The following is a 21,350-nucleotide window of genomic DNA, read 5'->3' on the forward strand; positions in this document are numbered from 1 at the left end:
GTTTGTTACCCCACTGGCTGGCAATTACTGTCTTCAGCCTGAAAAATATCTTCATTTAACAACATTGATATGTAAAAATTGTTATTTCTATGCTAAACTATATAAAATGCTAAACCATATAAAACCATTTTTTTTAATAAAGTGTGGGGTGTTTGTATGATGTGAGAAGTTAATTTGATGGGACATTTTTTTGGCAAAAATATTAGGACTGCCTGTTGTAGTCCCCCCTGAAAATACTCTTCTCCAGTGAATAAATCTTCAGGGAAGTAAAAATGTCCCTGCAAGGGCAAGGTACCAATTTCTTCACCTTCCCAACCTGAAACCCTCCTTGTGTTAGGATAAGGACACAGCAGTCCCATGCTGCAGTCTCAGGACTTCTGGCTCAGTCCCACAGGCAAGCAAAGATCAGACAGAATGCCTGGGACCATTTTACTATATTAATTACCTTCTAGAGTTTTTAAATATCAGAGGACAGAAGAGTTAGAGCAGGCAAAGATGAAATCTGCTTCATTTTGCATATTGCTGAGAACGTATTAGGGATGTCGCACCTCACTTTTTCACTCTCCTGCTGACATATCTGTATTTTTTTCCCCTCACAGAGATGTTCAAAAGCTGGGGTCCTGCAGCCGGAAATCCTACCTCTCTCAGTCCATGAAGAATGAATGGAAACTAGCAAAAATTGCTTTTGTGGTCATCATTGTGTTTGTCTTGTCCTGGTCTCCGTATGCTTGTGTCACCTTGATTGCCTGGGCAGGGTAAGTGGAAACATAATCCAAAGAGCATAGGTTAGTCTGAAATAGAAGTATGATTAGTACTGTCACCCATAAGAAGAAGATCTCCTTTTTGAAAGGGTTTAAAAGAGGTGATACTGCATTCTTCACTAGATCCTTGTGGATAAAGCCAGAAAAGGGATTATTTTTCTATGTGTTTTAAAACTACTATGACTTTTTACCTGCATTTTTTGGTACATGTTGTTTCTTCTCCCCCATGATACTTTCTTTGTATGAATTGGAGGAGTTACCTCTTTTCTCTCCTAATACCTGTTCTCTCAAGAAGCTTCCTCCATACACTGCTGCCTCTCACAGAGGGCAGAAAAGAGGTTATATTCCCTGATACTCACCCCTGAGCTCCTCTCTTCCTCCAACTGCTCTCCACTCCAAAGGGACCTGTTGTCTTGTCAGTGCATGTTCTTGATTTCAAGGTCAGGTTGGACGGGGCTTTAAGCAACCTCATCTAGTGAAAGATGTCCCTGCCCATGGCGGAGAGGTTGGACTAGATGATCTTTAAAGGTCCCTTCCAACCCAAACCATTCTGTGATTCTATGCTATTAATTGTGATTATCCTGCACTGACATTGATCACATGTGCCTGACTGTGGGAGCTTAAAGTCAAGAGGAGAACATTGGTTTCAAACCACTTCCAGTTCTCTCTTCCTTCTGCAGTTTTTGCAACTGAGTCATTGACACCCATTACTGTGCAACAGGTGTTGCTGTTGAAAGAGTTTTAGTTTTGATTCTGTTTTCTTCTTTATCACCATTCCCTTTTCCCAGATGGTCACAATAGGGGCTGTTTTGGTGGGTTTGGGTTTGGTTTTTTTTGCCTAGTGCAGAAACAGGGAAGGTGATTCTTTTTGTTCCTGGTCATCCTCAAATAGATAACTAATTATTTGCATGTCTTTCATCCTTTCCAAATGAATGAAACCAAGTACACACTGTCAAATGCAAGCCTTTCATCTGAGCAAAGAATGCATTTGAATGAATTAACATTTCAGGGGTATTTCTTATAAAGAGATAACAGCATAAAAACAGTCAAAAAGACTAATATGTTTTAGAAATTTAGTATTAATCCATGACATAACTGCGTGTAATATTTTTGCTTTGTTTTAGTCGAGGTAACACCCTGACACCATATTCCAAATCTGTGCCAGCAGTTATTGCCAAAGCTTCTGCGATCTACAACCCCATCATATATGCAATAATTCACCCAAGATACAGGTACAGTAAACATATAGGTATGTGTATAACTGTACATGTAAAAGTGTTTTTTACAATGAACGATCTACCCTCATTCCCTCAGCCTCACCCCATGGGGTGCGTGGTCCCGCCCTGCCCACCCCATGATGGGATCCGTGTGGTCAGACCCTGCACCACATCCACCTGGTACAGGGTAGCCCAGACTGCACATGGAGCTCCAGATGTGGCCTCCAGATGTGGCCAACAGAGGAGAACAGTTCCTTCCTCCACCTTTCCTCCCCCTCACAACCCTGCTCTGTCCTGTGGAGCTGCACAGCACCGTGACTCACAGGAGGAGGCGGTGATGCTCAGGGTCATCTTTTGCCATACCAGAGCCAGCTGCTAAAGAGCACTCTCCAGATAACAGGTCCCAATCAGCAGGGCTCAAAAATGACATCATCACCAATATAAGAAGCTATCTATGCATATGTTTGAGGTTTAGTTTTCTGAAGTACTTAAGCTATTCTCTGTACACCAACTTCAGTACTAATGTAAAGAAGTTGCTGGTCTTTGGGAGAACCTCTGTAAGAAGCAAACAGCATTTTCATAGAAGTTCTGTGCAAGGTGAGAGCTGTAGGAAGCTGGTAATCCAGGCAGAGCTCCCTGCAAATAAGAAAATTTTCCAAATATGCTGAAAATACTGAAAATATGCAGGCTGCTAACTTTGATTAAAAAGTTTTTACCTTGAAAAAATAGAGCAGACATTTCTGAAATACTCTACTTTGTGGAAGGAAATCTCTTCTGAAGGCTGTCTTCGTATGTGTTTCATTTAGTTGTTTTAGGAAAAGGAGTTCTATTCTTTACCTTTTTCAAAAATATTAGCTGTGACAAAAAAAAAAAAAAAAAGAAAGTTTTACACTACACTAATGGGGTTCAATGCGCAAAATGTAATGGTGATAACTTCTGTGAAACAATTCAGGGTTTTTTTGCAGATATGAAATATTTCTGAACCTATGACTTCATAAGCAAATTATACTATAATTCTACTTATTATCACAGATATCAATTACTGTATATTTTAAAACAGAACACTGTGCCAACCCAGCACAATTTCACTGACAAATACTCAAACACTATTCAATCTCAATAACCTGCATGGTTAGCCAACTTTTCTTGCCTTTTTGTTTCCTTCTCAAGCCTCTCACAGCCAGTGAATAAATTTCTGAGCTGAAAGGTATGAATTCCAGTTTTTATCCAGGCCCTCTGACTGCAGTAAGGTAAGGGATAGATAGTATAAAGATAACTTGTTCTCACAGAGTAGATGATTAGAAAGGTAACAATGCATTGTAAAAAAAGATTTCCATGCTGTCGCTCTGAAACCTATAAGATGAGGTGAATGATAATTTAATATACCATAAAAGACACTCCTCCAGAGGATCAGAAATCTTTCCTTTTGCAGAAGAAGGTCCATTATAATCTCCTTTAATAACTTCTCTAGAGCATCCCAATTGGTCTCCAGAGACCAGCTCAGCCTTCCCCAACATTTAGGAAAAGCATGAGAAGTAACCACCTTGCATTTCAGAAAGGTTACCTGCTCTTTGAGCTAGCTACGACCTGGAGGCAAGCATAGTATGGACACAACAAAAATGATTGTATCTTCAGTTGTGTGGTCATAAAAGGAGTTACAAAGTACTTTATCAAGGGAATAAGATGGCATGGTGTTCTGCTGAATGGTTTCAGACACGGATAAACTTACCCTGCATTTCCCAGACAATATGCAAGCTAAAACTTCTTTTTTGAAGTCAACATTTTATTTAGAAATGTCCTTTCAGCTTCAGCTGAGAAAACATGTTCAAGTATTGGCAAAGTAAGTCACTTCTGTTAAAACTTCTAAAATACTTGGTTTCCAAAAATCCAGCAAAATTAGTTTTGGGGTGTTTGTTTCTTGAGTTTTTTGTTTGTATATCGTAAGGAAAGGGATACAATTCCATTGTGTTCTCAGCCCTATCTCCAGCATTAGGTGGGCTTCTAAATATTTTTTTTTCACCTTTATGCTTACAGCAGTGTACTCAGAAGAAGCTATACCTCACAGAGAAGATATAGCTCAGAGCTTGTGATTCCTCCTGTAGATGTACGTGAAGTGTTTTTGAAACATTGGAAGTGAAAAAATACTTATAATATAAACAGAAAAATGCTTGTAACAGAACTGCTATTCAGCCTATCTCTAGGTTTTTCTGCAAATCTTTCAAAGTGTATCTACCACAAAGGAATGCTGCGTCAAAAGTTCTGATGAAACACAGGGATGCCATGTTGATAAACATGATAAATGTACAAATGCCACTAGATGGCAGGGTTAGTTGTTGGCATGAGGTTTGTCTCATCCAAGAAGTGGAAAAGCTGCTAAGTTATATTGACTGAAAGCTAGGATTTTGGAGCTGGAAATCGAGTTCATTGTTTTGAATGTCTGAAGAATGACAGTGTGGTTGTAAGAACAGTTAAAGTTTCTCAGAAGGCTGGTGGAAATACACCCAGAAATGGTGAAACTATAGATTTTGTTTGAAAATGTCTGCTATCGTAACTAATATCATTTTGCATCTTCCAAAAACCTGAGTCTGTCTTATTTTTTGAAGTTTGCAGAGCATTTTAGTTTAGAATAGGAGAATTTCTAGTCTCTGATGGCTTGCAGAAGTTGAATGAGAAGTTTAGCATGGCTGGCTGACACATTATGAACCTGGTATTTTTTTTCTGATCCAAAGCTATTGTGTTCAGTGATTCCTTATATTATTTTTGCAAGGTCAAGTGAGTGTTTTCAAAGCAGATACTATATAGTGTACTGCTTCAATTAGTCTTTTTCCTACCAGCATCGGCTTTTCTGAGTCCACATCAGGATTTCAGACACTGTCTTAAGAAGTGTTTTGTTTTATTTTTTCCCTTGCTTCCTAATTTGTATTTCTAGACATATCAACAAGAGAAGTGTTTATGGAGTTGTTGTGAAGACCTTTCATAGACTTGGGAGTCATCCAGCCATGAAAAGAAGTAATGTTGGGTCCCTCGTGATGAATCAAACATGCAATTTTAAAACTGAAAAAGCAGCTACCGTACACCAGCAAGTCAGCTAGTGAAAATATATTGGCAGAACCAATTTTGCTTGAACAGTGAATAATGAATATGAATGCAAAGATCAGGGTTTCTGGATAATTTCCAAATCTTCTAATAATTCACATTATGCCTTGAAGGTAATTTATCCAATGATGGATAAATGGGCCCGTCTGTTCACACCGAAGACTTACGGATTTGGGCAGGGGACGAGTAGCCATTTTGTATTGGAACTACTGAACTGAGATAAATCTAAGTTATTTTCCAAATCTTTCTAGAAAGAGGCATCTAGAAATCAGGATCCAAAGAGTTCAGATATGGCTCAAACCCATGATGTACCACTACCAATACAAGATGCTTTTTTTTCACAGAGAATTGCTGTCACTGCATCGTAACAATGCAACGAATCAAACAAGTCTTTTTGTGGGGTTTCCTTACCTTAAGCAATGAAAGTACATTACACATGAAAGTACATTACAATGAAGGTAACTGAAAATGTAAGAGTGACCTTTGTGTTAGCACTTGGCTTTTAAGAACTGGTCTGAGAGGTTAATTGTTATATACACCCCTGCTCACCCACTCCACACCCCTATAGAGGAGAAAAACACTTCTCTCCCTGGTAGGTATCACTGGAAGTAACAAATGTAAGTAAGGAAATGTATGCAGTTTTAATTCATGAAATGCTGTTTTGTGGGGGAAGAAAGTTTGCACTCCCTTAACAACCTGTATGTGACAGAACGTCACTTGGCTGTGTTAAAGTTATTGCAGAAACTTCCTTAGATTTTGGAAGTTTTAGGTTTTGTAATCATTTGTTCATAACAAATGGGGAAATTCTACATCTCCATGTTTCCAATTTGCTCCCAAGTGAAGCACAATTATACAGAAATCATTCATTCAAAACTACTGCATCAGAAATAACTGAATAATCATGAATAATTTTGATTTGCAGTATTTTCTCAAAAATTTGTTTGCAATTACTACATATTTGACTTTGGGTGACTGTCTTATTTCAGAGAATTATAAAAACATCATTAAATAAGCACCTCAGTTTATACCTATTTTGTGTTTCACACCTACAGTATTAAAACTCCGTTCAAAATCTGTACGTTCATCCCAGCCCACAAAATATCCCTCAACAGCCCTCCCAAATATTAGTAAAATTGAGACTCTGGTCCCTCAAGACATCAAAATGTTCTTATGTTGTCCATGAAAATTGACCATCAGACATACACTTCCTGAATGTCCGGTGTGAGGAGGTCTCTGTATGAAATCCCACTTAACAAACAGGATGGTACATGTTACACCAACTTGAAGTTATTGAATAGTTTACAGGCCCGGGTAGGCTGTGGCAGACATCAAAAGCTACAGCTATGTCTGAGGGAAGTGGTTCAGCTTCTCAGCTGGGGAAAAAAGCTGGCAGCTGCTTTTTCAGCGCTAGCCTGACATCTTCAACATGAAAATGAACTTATGGGGGCTTGGCATTTTCTTGTGTCCTGTAAACCCTTTCTGATTCTCAAAATTTTTTATTTTCTACACAACATTAGCTCTTCCTTTTTATCCAGGAGCATGTAGGCAGCCTCCTGCACCCCCAAGCACCTCAGTGGGGCTCTGACAGCTCACTAACAGGCATCTCAGCAGAATCAGGAATGATGGTGCAGGCAGAAAGCTTCCTCTTTTTTTGGATTGACAAACTAGTGATCTCATCTTGTGATCCCAGAATCAGATCTCTGAGACTTTAACATGTGTGATCTTTTCTGAGAGTAGAAATGATGATTTAAAATGTACTAGTTATTCAACAAGCCCGGTAACTATAGAAGCAAAGGTTTTACAATATACATCCACTTGACTTGCATCTCAGTGTAAAGTCAATATATTAACATCTTCCACTGATCCGTAAGTCCTATGCATCAGTTGTTTTACACGTGCCTTGTTGCTGCCTCACTTCTTGAATTGTTCATTTAGTTTTGTGCCAGTATTAGCTTCATCTGTTGGGCTGAAATAATGGGTTGGGAGGCACTGGGGAGTTGTTATATCAAATGCAGTGCTCTGGCTAGCATCGCCCTGCCAGTCCTAGGCAAACAGCAAACAGCAACGCCAGCTGGCATTGAGCAGGGGAGGCTCTTGGGCTCTTCTTCTCTATGTAGGGCCAGGGCTTTGGCCAGGAGGAATAGACTCATACAACCATGACTGAGATTATTATTTAATGAATAAGGCAGGTTTTAAGTTCTTTGGGGCCTAGATCATCCTTCTCCTCCGTGCTTGTATGGAGTGTTAATTCCTGATAGGAGTTGATAGGAGCTGCCATGATACAAATAAATAACAATGTCTAATTCTCCTGGCCCCCTCCCCCTTCCTTTTTTCCTCTCATTCTGTGCCTTTGCACAGTGAAGATCTTCATACCAGCTAACCTGAAAGATTTCTGCATTAATCTTTTAATTACATTAGAAGCAATCATGCTCTTCAAGATATTTTCAATTCTTATTACTTATCATGCAGCTCTTCCATACATGGTTTGACACAAGGTCCTAAAGCCACCTGCTATTTTCCTTTCAGCCTCTTCAGCAGTTTCCACTAGATATACCATGCTGTTTTCATGTAGTCTTTAAGATCTCCTCAACCAAAACAGAAGCCATGCCGAGGTTATGGAAAGAGACGGTACTTTCCCCACATGATTTTCAAAGCCGTGTCATCAGTGTGCCACTTGTTGTTTTTTTTTCTTCTCCCATTTTCCTTCAGAAAAACCATCCACAATGCTGTTCCCTGCTTGAGGTTCCTAATACGAATATCGAAGAATGACCTCCTGAGAGGCTCCATAAATGAGTCATCATTCAGGACCTCCCTCTCCAGCCATCAGACTCTTGCTGGCAGGACAAAGAGCACTTGTGTTTCATCACTTTCCACTGGAGAAGCTGTAAGTCTTTCCTTGTTTCCATGAAGGACAGCGAGTATAATGTTTCTCTGACTCCCCAGATAAGTGGCTCTATAAATACATATTCAAAATTAGAGAATGGAAAAGGGGGTGGGGTAGCTAAATTTTTTGGGTCGTGGGAGATCATTTCTGCCAAGCCTTTCTGGGAGTTCATGTGTGATGATTTCTGATCAGAAAAAGCATCCAGGCCAGCATATCTGCATGGTTCAGATGCTTACTAGCACTACGGATTTGCAGGTTAAGTCTTTAATGTGAATTAAAAAGAGCCATTGTCAGGCAATCCCCACATCACCAACCACTTCCTATAATTCAGTGTCTGAGGGGGCTGGAGGACAGGAAAACAGTCTCCCACCCAAAATTTTCTAACCTATCCAAAAGCTGTCTTATTATTTTAAAGGATGTCCATTTTCTGTAGGACAGGAGACTTTTTTATTTGTTTCCCTGGATTTTAACCATAAGGAGTGGAAGACTCCTGCACCTGGAGCAAGGGTGGGGTGTTTTGTGAGCAGCATACCCCAAGTCTCAGTAAGGCTGCTGACTGAGGGAGTTAAAAATAAAAGGATCCCTTGGGATTCTTCACAGCCCCTCTTGGCATGACCTTGCCTGTCTCTCTAAGTCACAAGAAGCCAACCTTGCCCGCAGAGGTGCCGGGAAGGTGGCTCCCAGAGAGGGATGGCAGCCGTGGCAGAGGCAGGGGCCAGGCTGGGGCAGGCCCTCCCGGGGACCCGCCTCCCAGAGCAATGGCTGCGGTCAGTAACCTTTCACAAAGGTATAAATCACCGTGACAGGCTGAGTGGCAAACTCTTGGCTCTCCCCTTGAGCCAGGTGGCAGCGGTCTGAGCAAGGATGCGGCCCGGTTGTTTGCATGCTGTGGCCTGCAGGCTGCTGCTTTCTGGGTGCTGTTGCTGAGAGTCAGGCCGCGGAGCTGGATTTCAGTGAGACTGTAACTAGGTTGAGTATTTTGGGGAAGACTGAGGTTCTTGATTAGGGAATGGACCTAGGACCAGCAGGAAAACCAGCATGAACAGTGCCCCATTCTCGAACAAGATCATTCTGCACAAGACCGGAAAGCGTTCCTTTCGGGTAACAGCACCAGGGAGATTTCTGAACTCTTTCATGGCAGACAGACAGTAAAGCAAACGCACCTGAGCAAAAAATGCACCATTTGCTGGGAAACCAAGGAGACCCAGCCAATGCTAGCAGGGTACTGATAAGAAATTCAGGCCGCCTGGCTGTGAAATCAAAAATCAGAACAAAAAAACCACTTTAAGTGCCTGAGGGGAAGGCTCACTGCCCGAGCCCTAATGAAACCAAATCTATCCCGTTACAAAAGAAAGGTTACTTTGCAGTCCATGCTGCTGCCTCTCTTGCACATTAACCATACAGCTGCATCAGGTAGGCTTGCAGTTAAAACGACTAATTGCACTTTATGTGGATAAAGTGCTGTACAGCTTGTGAAGTTGTGAACTGTTTGGGGACAAGGATCCTCTTCTACTTTGTGACTGTATATCGCATACCCCAGCAGCATTCCCAGCTATCACTAAACAGCCCACAGGTTACTGTGTTACAGACAGGTAGTAATGATGATAATTAAAGATCACGAGCTCTCTTAAATGGGGCACATTTTGTCATTCAAAGTTAGAAGGTGTTTGAATACCGTGCAATGGACAAGCTACTTCTCAGGAGAGACCTGGTCTAGAAGTGACAAGATTTTTCTATAGTGTTTCATGTGTATACCACAAAATTTCTTTTAAATTGAAACAATAAATAGAAGAGTGAAAGGCCTCTATTAGCCTAGGCAAAAAAATGGGTTTTTTTGTGTACTGTTGCTCAGATTTGAGCCCAAGTGAGTTTGAAGTGTGATGGGACTCTTTTGGAGTGTGACACTACTGTACCACACTGCATAGCACAAGGATCCCCAAATTTGCTTGCCTAGAGTCTCATAGTCTTCAGGGCATGGAGAACACTTTCATTTTTATCTGGTTGCTGCTATATTAGGGCAAAAGACCTTAATGAGATAGATAGAATAAAAGAATGACTCACTTTGTACGTGCTATGAAATTTAGCATTTTTCTTGGCTCTTGAAGATATAAACAAATGCATAAATATTTCTGTTGCAATGTAAATGAAAATGAGATCATCTATCTTGCTGATTTAATTCCATTCACAGACCACTGATTACACAATGATGCAAAAGAGTATCAACTGTGATGATTTCATAAACTCCAAAATACCCAGATTATCTTTGCAATATGAGGTTAGTATATGCAACATGCCAATATCCTATCATAAAAAAAAAAAAAGACTATATTTTGTTTGGGATTGCTTAACAGCTTGAGTAAACAGAGCACCCACACGTATCTGTATCTTCCTTGAGATCATGAGGACTACTTGTGTGCTTACACTTGTGCTGCATTCACTGGTTGTAGATAGCACGTGTAGCAACATGGAAATGTGTTGACATAGTTGAAAACAGGAAGGCTCCTCATTTACTTATTTCCAGCATTTTTTTCCCCTTTTACATTTTAATTTTCCTTGACTTAAAGTTTGTTCCTAAATTCTCTCTCCATTAACCCTTTGTTTGATGTCAAATGAGGTAATTTCAGCTGGATCGCCCACCCTGATCCAAGAAGTTTTCTGTTCTTCACTGTTGGTCACTACTTGGTTTTGGTTCATTGGGGTTAGCAGGTTTGGCTGGGGTTGCTGTTTAAAGGGATGGGATAATGTGTGTAGGAGGCTTCAGCCTTTGGCACAACTTTGGCTTAGGAGTCTCAAATAAACACCTGCTGTTAGCGATGCGCAGCACTGTGTTGTGCTGAGTTGATGCAGCCAAAGGTAATTGCCCTTGGGGCAACTGACAGCTCAGTGCAGCTGTACAGATTTTAGCTGAAACAGCAGCTGCTGAAATAAAAGCTAAGCTCAACGACTTTTGCATGACAGCAGGACTGAGTGAAATTTTGGAATGCTCCAATAAAGTATTGACAGACAGGAATGACACCAGCAACACTGTAGAAGACGCAGCTGTTGCCACCAACACTTTCCTCTGTGTGTTGCGTACGTATTAGTGTAGGGAGCCAACATATTCATGAGTCATATAAAGTTGTATTTACAGTTTGATTCTGTAAGGGAGGAGAAATAAACAGGTGTCAATACATAGATGTATGAGCAAGGTGATGCAGTGGAATTATGCACTAGCTTCCCACTTGTGTGGAGCCCTATCTATCTACCTACCTACCTACCTATCGATCTGTATCTTAAAGCTGGTGTGGAAAATAGTGGAATGATCTCATCATTGATACTCAATCAAAAAGTCACCACGAAGTTAGGGATGATGGATGGCCTCTGCCCAAGCCTGTAAATGGAACAGCATGGCTGCAATGTCATGATTGTACTCCATTACTGGCATGCTCTTAGATCATTGGCACAGAGCCCACCCGTTGCCTCCGATCTGCTAATGATGGTTCAGAGAAACAGCAAGTTCATGGGGCTTGAGAAGACCTGGGTGTTCTGGCTATCCAGCTGGGATGTATACAAACATGGTTTTGGACCTGTCCATGTCCATAGTTTTGTACCAGCTGAGGTCACGCAGAATGCCATAAGCTATATTAAACAGATTGGTTGTACTTGCACCCATCTTTAGAATTCAGGTGCTATGTAGCTATAAGCATAGCACGAGCAATGAGATTAAAAAAGGTGAAAAACATCCTGGTGAAAAGAGATTAAATAATTTTTCATTATTTCAAAGATTTTTTTTTTTTGGTTCAGGAAAGAAGTCCAGGGTAAAGACAAGATTAAAAATCAAGCCTCTCCGCAGGGGAGTTTTGAGTGCGAGACCTGTGTTAGAACAGCTTTAGTTTTCTGTATGCGTGCATGGTTTCTGCTAGAGTTTGAGACCTTTTAGAATTTGAGGAAGGATGTAACTGTCTAAAATCCTTCATCATTTGTGATTAGACCTGGAGCGATGTAGAGCTTGACCCTGTACAGCCACCTCATAAGAAAATGCAGCCTCACCGAAGTCATTCTTTCTCAACAAGTCTGAGACAGGAGAAGAGAGACCTGATCCCAAAGACCTGCAGTTGTGATGCAGCAACTGCAGAAAAGGTAAGGAAAACAGTCTCTGCTGGGGACTCTCCATTTAAATGTTAATCTTGCTACAGTACTTAATCTCTGGAATAATAATTCAGCTTTTATACCCATCTGTTTCATCTGTAGGCTTTATTTATACTGATTCCAATGTCCTCTTCATCCTTAATATTATTTCTTTTTTTGTGACTAATGAGAATGCCAATAATGCCTTCTTAACTTTTTTTTCACTGACGTTGTCTGCTTTTGGAAAGCCAGCATCCGCTCATAGCTCTAAAGCTGCATTAAAGCCCAGTCAGTAGCATCAAATATAAGAAGCTGACTTCTTTGCCTGTTTATCTACCCTAGCTTTGGTTTCTCCCATCTTAACCCTTGTGTCCACATTGTGGCAGCCTTTTATTACAAAGTCAGGGCTGCAAAACAGACTTTGACATGATAGAAGCCACTCTTTTTCTTCTTTTCAGTGTACATTAAAATGTTTTATTTTTGTTGAGGGGGAAGACAAGAAAGAAACTCCCATTTCTCCCTAAGGGTGGGAGAGTCTGGCAGCTGCCACCCTTCCCTCACTGAAAGAGGAAACGGTGAGTAATCAGAGCATCTTCTATGGATGCATCACACTTGTTGCCCAAACTGCTGAGGTTTGGTGTCATGCTGTTGAGGAGCACCCTGTTCCCTGAGGAACTGCTGAGGATGGGAGCAGTAGGTCACCCATGAGTCAGCTTCTGCCAGAACCATAACACCAGTTTCAAAACAAGTATTTGTACGGGTGGCACAACATCAAGCATATATCAGTGCTGCATTTTCCAGAAAAGACAGACATAGGCTTACTATCCCCTGCCTGTGGCTGGGCTGAGTAGCAGCCACTTTTTGATGGAGGCACCCTTTCATGGGGTTGCTCTTGGGCAACTACTTGCTCTTGGGCCCACGCCTTGGGCAGCTACAACATCTGCTTCTGTCCCCTGTACTCCCTTCCAGCTCTGAGGCTAATTGTCTAGAGACAGCATAGTTTAAAGCAGGAGCTGTTCTGGAAGTTTCCAGCCATCCCATGACCTGGTTCCTGCATGCATCTGCCCTGTCTTACTTCAGGTGTCTTTTTAAGATCAAGTCCTGAGAAACCCTGAAAAGAAACTCTTTTCCTCTAACTGTTGTGAATAGTATTGATGGAAAGACAATGCCTTCAAATGTGGTGGAAGGCAACATGGGCTCAAATCTACTGCCCACCTCCACTGCTCTCCATCAGTAGCCCAGTGTGTTCAAGGTTGTAGGCAAGTGGCAAAGACAAGAGATTGTCTCCAGGTTCTAGAGAACCACTCCAGTCTCACAAGGAACGAGAGGGAAAATAAATATGAGGTGGTCTGCATAAAAGTGTTCAGTAATTAAATAAATATTCCTGTATTCTGGAATCTAGCAACTGCATAGCCCACAAGAAGGCTCAGGTGCTATACTTTGTCTTTGAAAGGCATCTGTCGGACTATTTTGATAAATGACCTTTAAACAGAGTACCTTCATGCTGAGGCTTTCAGTGGTGTTCACTGAGATGTGTGGAGTTTATTTACATTGAACGTTCAAAGCCTCATTTGATTTCCTCAATATTTTCAGCAAAGATTGCTGTGTGGTGTGAAGGTTCTTTGTGTCTTAGCTAAACACAATGCATCAATATTCATTCTATCAGAATAAATATTTTTTTGCCAAGCTCATTTAGAGCGTTTCACTATGAGGGCACCCATTTACCCTTAAAAAACCCCAACCAACCCTAAAGAAACCCTGCTGCATTTTTAGAGATTTATTTCAAGGTTTTAATAGCATGACTGGATTGTCTATGACTGAATTCCAATTATAGCACTTCCAAAAATGCTCAATTATGGAAATACAAGTGTGAATTTGGTGAAGGGTCACCTAACTTTTTGATTTAAGAAAATATAATATTTTTTTTAGGAAAAGAATCTTACACTTCCTTTGTTTTCTTTAAGAAGACCATCTCAGCAACATCTAAAAAATTTATGTACTTCTGAGTTCTTTTCACTGACTGAGATCAAGACTTCTTAATGTCCAGTTGCAGATGGGTTGTCAAAAAAGAAAAGGCACCCCTCAAGAGAAAGTAAAAAAGCCAATCAGTGCCCTGGGCTTGGTGCTTTCCAGAGCATAAGAGCACACGGGACTGTTTTCTGTGCTGCCACAAAGATATGATCCATCCCCATGACTTATTGCAGTTAGTTAGGATGGTAACAGACTTGATGTAGACTGACACCTGGAAACCTGGTATGGCAGTGAAGAGGCCGTTTTGGAAGCATGAAAAAAAGCAGTCATGTATTATAAGGACAAGATAGGTTTGGATACTTGATTTCAAAGGAGAGTTGCCAGTTGTGGTCTGTGCATCCAGGTTTTGTGTCAAGGGAATTATCTGGCATGAAAACTATTAAAAAAACCTTGGAAGTGGTATCCTGCCCACTAAGCCATATCAAGAAGAAACCCATCCTTCTGCTGCAGTGAAAACAGCACTTGAAGCAGGAAGGAGTGGGTTTTGGTTTTGGTTTGGGTTTTTTCATTCTATTGTTATCTTTGATTTGGAAGAATGGCCTTTTCTTCTCTGTCAGGTTGATTTAAACCATTTTTTTTAGCACATTGTGCTTTCCTCCACTTGGGTAGGTACAGCAGCTGGAGAAATTGTTATCAACAGGCATTGCTGAATGGTTCCTGCTTCTGGAGTAGAATTACACAATGCTTCAGTATATATCAGTACCTAATTTTAAACCCAAACTGACAGAGAGGCAGAGGGGGAGAGAGAGGGACTAAAGATGCTGTTGTGTTGGGTTTTTTTAAAAAAACAACAGAATTTGTATGAAAAAACAAATGCATTCATTTGGTTTTCTCTCTGTAAAATCAGACTAGACCTATGCTCTGCAGTAACATATCCACCAAATTACTTGCTAAGAATGAGATGATGATCCCTAAATCTTAAGAAATAAAAACAAACAAAAGAAAGCAAAAGCCTCCCCTTTTTGATTTAAGGAACCATTTAGTTTGTCAGTGTAAAGGCAGCATCACAGGCCATGGAATAGGTGGAGACAAAGGGGGCCAAGATTACAGCCCCTGCTGGGCTGTAATCATACTAGAAACTGATCTAACATTTTTAAAAGATGTTTCAACACCAAACCCCTATAAATTCATGGGAATTACATGCCTGAATGCTTGAAGAAGACTAAAGTTGAATTAATGAGGTTTATGACTAGAACAGGAATACCTGCAATAGAGGAAAAAATTTACAAAACTACTGTGGGAAGCTCAAGTTATGAAGAGACTTAATATGGTTAATTAATATGCTTTACAACAGTATTAAAAGAAATAAATAGAACTATAACTCTGAAAGAGACTTTATAGCAATCTGAGTAAAACTTAGTTGTACTCTGAATTCCATTAGGCTTCATGGGAATTCACATACTAATGAAGTAAAAACTGCATTTTACTTTAAATATTGATTTTCTCCAGGAAGGAGGGACTTCTAACTTCTCTCTATACCTGGCACAGTAATTTTGTAACCTTAACTGTCATTTTCTAAAGCAAGCCAAAACTGATCACTTATGCCTCCTGTTACCAGTGTATTTAAATATTAACTAGCACTTTCAAAGCTTACTTAGTTTACTCTGGATTTGCATACTGTGCATGAAGAGTTACGGAAAGGTCACAGGGGAGTTGCCATCAGGGCCAAGTTAGAAATTAGAGTTCTCTCAAAATAGGCAGATGAGAAATGATTAGAAAAGCAAAATCACAGTCACTGTTTTTCCCTTCTTTGTTGGTGGAAGTACAGTCCAATGTATGAATGCAAAGCCACTAACTGTCCCGAGGCAGTGCCAGGAGCTATTTGGGGACACCATGATAGAGGTTGTCACAAGTATGATGAAACTTGAGGGAAATAAAGAATACACTGTGCTTGAGCCTTATCTGAGCTCTCTTCCATGAGAGAGAGAGAGAAGTACAATTATCCAGTACCTTGAGATGTATAAAAAATGAAGAAACTTTTTTTTAAAACGTAAGTCAGATATAGGAATAGGCTTTTCTTCTTTTTGGTTTCTGCTGACATTTGAGCTTACCTTCTTTTGCTTCATTTAACATCCTGCTTTCCAAGCTGTAGATGTTAACACATCATGATTTTCCCTCTTTCTAGCTAATGATTCAAGTGTTTAGAAAATATGACTGGTGACTCAAATAGCGACTAGTGGTAATGAATATTTCAAATACTGGTTTCCACAGTCATATGCTATATGACGATACTAAAGCTTATGTCTCCACTCCAGGTTTCACTCTCCTCCAGCTGTTTGGAGAAGGTGCTTGGTCGGCCAGTCCTACACAGTCCCCCTGCAACACTCGTGACCAGCTCCCTAAGAGCAGCTTCTCTGCCTGTTGGTTTGAATAGCAGCAGTGTCAGCAGAGGAGGAGACTCAGGTACTTCACAGATGGCAACTCAAGAAAGTCAGGTTAATGGAGTCCTGGGCTCTGTCATTAGCAATACAGTCCCTCGCATCATTATCATTCCTACCTCAGAGACCAACCTATTTCGAGAGGAGCTGGAAGAGGAGGAGACTGAATTATTCCACTTTCATGACAAAAGGGGCAATCTGCTGGACTTGGAAGGGCTTAGCTCATCCATGGAGTTCCTTGAAGCTGTTGAGAAATTTCTATCATAAGTTTGTCAAAAGAAAACTTTCCGGTAATTATTTTCTTGGCATCTTCTCCACTTAATTATACCAAATAACCAAAGCCTTGTAGGTTAGCTCATCAGACTTTTTGTATGTTTATACAGTAGTCACTAGGCAGCCTTCAGATTTATCTTTGTCCAGACCAGCTCAGCCGTGGAAACAGGCTTTCTTTCAGATTGTGCTGCAGGAAATGAGCAGTGGAAGATCTGGCAGCATGATCGAGTAGCATCGGTCAAGTCGGCCGCCTGCTTCGTGGGGCCCTGATTTGTAACCACAGATAGAGGTGCCAGCAGAAAGAAAAATGACTGAGCGAGAGCAGGGGCAGCTGCTTGAATCTTTCTGCTACCTGTGCATGAAACAGCATTACTGTTTTGGCAGCTCTCTTCTGGACAGTGAGGGGAAGCACCATGAGACCACGGCTTCCACCAGCCCCAGTGGTAATGCAGACAGCTAGATGATCTGATCTACCTTTTAATCAAATTATTTGCAGCATTGGTTTTGTTTTATTTTGGGTTTTTTTTCAATAGGCAGCTTGCTAAATGTAAATAAACAAACTGATGGTGTGACTGGGAAGTGACTGCTTGCTTTTAAAATTTAGTGCTAGAAGTCTGGATTTTACCTCAGCATTAGCACGATCACCTGAATGTTGAAATGCAAGGTGCTATATGCTAAAACATACACTACTACCTGTAGAAGCATTTAGGGCACCTTCAGAGTTACAGTCTTGATTAAATATGTATGGGTCCTAAGAAGTCTGTGATTAAAAGGGTGAATGTTCATAGCTGGCTTGATAAGTCATTGATAAAAATAAAGCCTTGGCTGCTATATATCCCATATTTTTTCAGAGGAGATTCTTCTCCTCTCCTCCTCTAAAATGACTCAGCAGATGTATTCTCCTATAGGTCACTTACCAGAGGCCTTCAGGGTGGTTAAAACATCATCTCGGGGAGAAAACTCGACAGTACTGTGCTGTTTGCTAGAGAATCTGCAGTCACATCATTATCTGTGGTTACTGATTGTGCTTATTTTATCTGTGCTTCACATTATGGCTCAGGCTCACAAGACCCTCCTAGTATTTTATTTCTAACTGCATTCTTCCTTTCGTTACTCATTTTCCCTTTCTATAACATGTTCTCCACACCTTCCCATTCAGTCTCTGACTTTCAAAAGTAGACAAGTTGAACTATATGGTTCTCCATATAATATCAGTAATACCTTAGTAGAAAGCAGGCATTTCTCTGGATATAATAGTGCAAATATTTGGTCCAGTGAGTCTAGTAGCATTCAGACATCCAACAAGAGAGTGAGAGTTTATGCTCATAGTCTCGGGTTAGTCCCTTGACTGTATCCTAGATTGTGCAGAGACCACTAAGAACGTTTCCAAGTTTTGTGTATGCTGGCTGGTCTTGAGAAGTAATTTCTCTTTTCCTGTTCTCCTGATGCAAAAAACAGATGGAAAGGTGGAAAGCATAGAACTATTTTTTTTAAATTATTTTTTATTACAAAAGAAGATAACACAAATCTTGCTTGCAACTAGCTAGACAGAAACACCACTAAAGAACAAACTAAAACCCAAAGCAGGGCAGGAGAGAGAGGAATGCCTCCAAACTCACAGACCTGAGGCTTTGCAGGGTGTCAGCACAGCAGACCTTCGAGAGGACCGAGACACTTGCTTTTGGTATAGGCTGTGCTCTTTTTAGGAAAAAAAACTACAAACACTGGTGGGTTACAGAGGTCATTGCTGAGACAGGCTGCCTGTTGCAATGTTAACACTCTTAATGCTGCTGCTATTTGAGGTCCTCTGCTATCTAGAGAACCTCATCAGAAATGAGGCCAACACACCTCCTTACCTTGTAGGGAAGAGGGGACAAGGGTGGCGGAGCCTCACCGTGCATGCAGTTGCCTGCATGCAGCCCTGGTTCGTGGTGCAAGGGGCCAGGGCTCAGCCGGGGCAAGCACCACGCTGCGGTACCTGCAGCAGGGCTGACGAAGGCTGTGCCCACTGGCACTGGCCTACTGGGTCCAGGAATCATGCCAAGGTCGTCTGCAATCAGCTCAGCCTTTCCAAAGGCAATTCCTCCATGTGAGGGCTGGTGCTGTGAGCAGGCAGCGTGGGGCAGCTGCTGGGGGCTGGGGTGGGGACGTGCTCGTCTGCACCTCCTCAGTGCTGGGCTTTCATCCAGCGCATGGTTTTGGCCACCGTGAGTAATCAAATGTTAATTAAATACAACATTCATGGAAAATGGGGGAGACTTAATCCTAGGCTAAACATGCTGTCCTGCCATCTCTGAGTCCTTTCATTTTTTTTGCTGAACCTGTCCTCTCTGATTTGTTTTTTTTCCTACGTCAACTGTGCAGTCAGTGACCTTATTTCTTCTTGCATTTAATATCCTTAGCTGCTGTATCTCCTTTCTTCTTGAGCCAGATGTTGGGAAGCAAGTGTTCTTACAAAGCTTCCAAGTCTTACACCTGACTTTTACTGTTTTAATTACTCTAAATAACAAAAAGAAAATGTATTTCATGTTCCAAGATATAAAAACGTGCCCCGGAGCAGATTTTACACTCAGATGTTGACAGACTTGTACTGGTAAGACTGTAGGCAGGATATTGCCATAGTTTCCGACAGGATGAAGAAAGTAAGACCTAAAGTAACAGTCAACAAACTCCTCCGTATCCAGACAAATTTTTGCAGTTAGCCTACTAGATGACTTTCCAGTGATCTCTTGCATATGTGCTGGTACTAATGAAGTGTCTCAGAAAACTAGTGGGCTTGAGGGTATGTGCAAAGAAGTGTTTCATTTTTATACTGTTAATCTCTTATACTATTAGTACCATTGCTTCTGAAGCTAATGTCAAGATTACTGTTTATTTCAACTGATGTAGGCTAGAATGCCAAATGATATAACAGTAGAGAGATAAAACCTACAGTTGTATGAAATATCAGATAGACTTATTACAATCACTGTGAGATTTTTGCAGAAACATCAGTCACAGAGTAAATGAGTCTTAAATTGACTGCCGCAATGCAGTAAAATTTTGTAAACTTCTCTGTTGCCACATTAGAATAGATGGCACATAAAAATGTACAATTTTAACTGTTGCTTCTCATTTCACAAAGGAATGTATTGGTTCACTCAAATGGAATAAAAAATTATTAGGAGTTAAACTAAACTATCCATTGTTTGTTTTTCCTATTTAATCATTAATTTCAGGAGCCAAGGGGAGGAACAAAAAAGTTGAGTCAAAGCTTTTAAAACCAGCGCTCCGATCCAGTGAATAGTAAAGGTACATATATAACTTTATTTACATAAGCAGCTCCTTTCAAATCATTTATACTGCTCACGTGCAACCAAGCGCTTGCCTACTTGAGTGCAAAGCATCTAAAATTAGAGTTCACTGACTTGGTAAAACCTGAAGTTGCTCAGCAACTTTTGAAGTACGATGACTTCAACTGGGAAGTCAGGAATCAGGCGAACAAAATTGAAAAAAATTAACCAAAGTCAATACATTAGAGGTGTGACAGTAGTCTGTAATCTTTGTCCTAAATCCGAATGACAGTTAACCAGCAATCATTTGTTTCTGCTAAATTTTTGTATAGCACAGTTACAGGATGTGTTCCAGTTTTCATGAGTGTAAGAAAATTCAGATCACAAGTGTAAACATTTTCTTTTACCATGGACAATGAATTTTTTTTTATATAGCTAAATCAATGGTTAGGTTTCAAGGTTTCAAAAAAGAAGAAAAAAAGTACTTACTTGAATCTTAATGACTCTTGCTGCATCAGGTTGGTATGAAGCAGGACCTAATACCACTTTCTTCCAGAAAGCTCATTCAGTTCCCAGACATCCATCCATTTCTCTCCTTTCCAGAGCCATCCCTGAACAAGAAAACCCTTCCACTCTGCTGTCTGAAAAATGTTTATGTTGTGATGGGCAAAATTGGAAAATACTGGGAGGCAAATACCTGCTTTTTAAATTTCCTTACTCTCCTCTCCCTCTTTTTTACAGCCGCTTTTTACTGATTCCTTGTGTAGGTTATCCTTGATATTTTTTGTCTAGTGCTTTCACAAACACGTGAAAGCCATGCAAGCTAGTGGGGAGCTGGAAACTTAGGCGTGTATTATGCAGTGTTTTAAGCGTGGACTCCTTTATCACATAGGAGTAGGTAAAAATTGACCATAGTGCTTCAGTTCAGCAAGTGCCTGTACCGGGTAACTGCAGGATGGAGTCAGAAAAGGTGGAAGCAGCTGAGATGCAGCTGTCCCTCCTGGGTCACCTCAACACAAGCTGATGATTATTTCTTGTTTTGCAGCTCCTCCATAGCTTCAGTCTATACATCAATGTTCTGTCTGCACACCTTGAATGGACAAGTATTTAAGTGGAGAGTTTGGTGCTGGGATGCTTTGTTGTGCCTGTCACATTTACCTGTGTATTAGCATACATTATGCCTTACTAAGCATTCAGATGTCTGTCCGTATATTTTACTTGCTTTATGATGTGTCTGGGTTGCACTCATGTCTGCACTCTGATTGCACTTGTTAGTGCTACAGGTGGTATGAGGACACGAAAAGCTAACTGCAAAATGTCAAAGCCAGGTG

At 40.7% G+C, this 21,350-nt stretch overlaps 1 protein-coding gene across 8 annotated transcripts in view; it reads left to right on the top strand.

The window, feature by feature from the left end:
* LOC126044974 (melanopsin-like) overlaps positions 1-19,879 on the top strand; it is a 49,245-nt gene extending 29,366 nt beyond the window's left edge. For 7 of the 8 annotated variants that reach the window (XM_049815446.1, XM_049815444.1, XM_049815442.1 and 4 more), the window contains 6 exons: positions 600-755; positions 1,886-1,993; positions 7,784-7,958; positions 10,147-10,233; positions 11,928-12,077; positions 16,352-19,879. In XM_049815446.1, the coding sequence (XP_049671403.1) occupies positions 600-755; positions 1,886-1,993; positions 7,784-7,958; positions 10,147-10,233; positions 11,928-12,077; positions 16,352-16,741 (1,066 nt within the window). In that variant the 3' untranslated portion in view covers positions 16,742-19,879. Of the gene's footprint in view, positions 1-599; positions 756-1,885; positions 1,994-7,783; positions 7,959-10,146; positions 10,234-11,927; positions 12,078-12,553; positions 12,641-16,351 lie in introns of all 8 variants that reach the window. The other variant, XR_007507861.1, reaches the window with a different exon arrangement.
* Positions 19,880-21,350: the final 1,471 nt, after the last annotated feature.

The sequence above is a fragment of the Accipiter gentilis genome, chromosome 12 (genome assembly GCF_929443795.1).
Source record: "Accipiter gentilis chromosome 12, bAccGen1.1, whole genome shotgun sequence".
Taxonomy (NCBI): Eukaryota; Metazoa; Chordata; class Aves; order Accipitriformes; family Accipitridae; genus Astur; species Astur gentilis.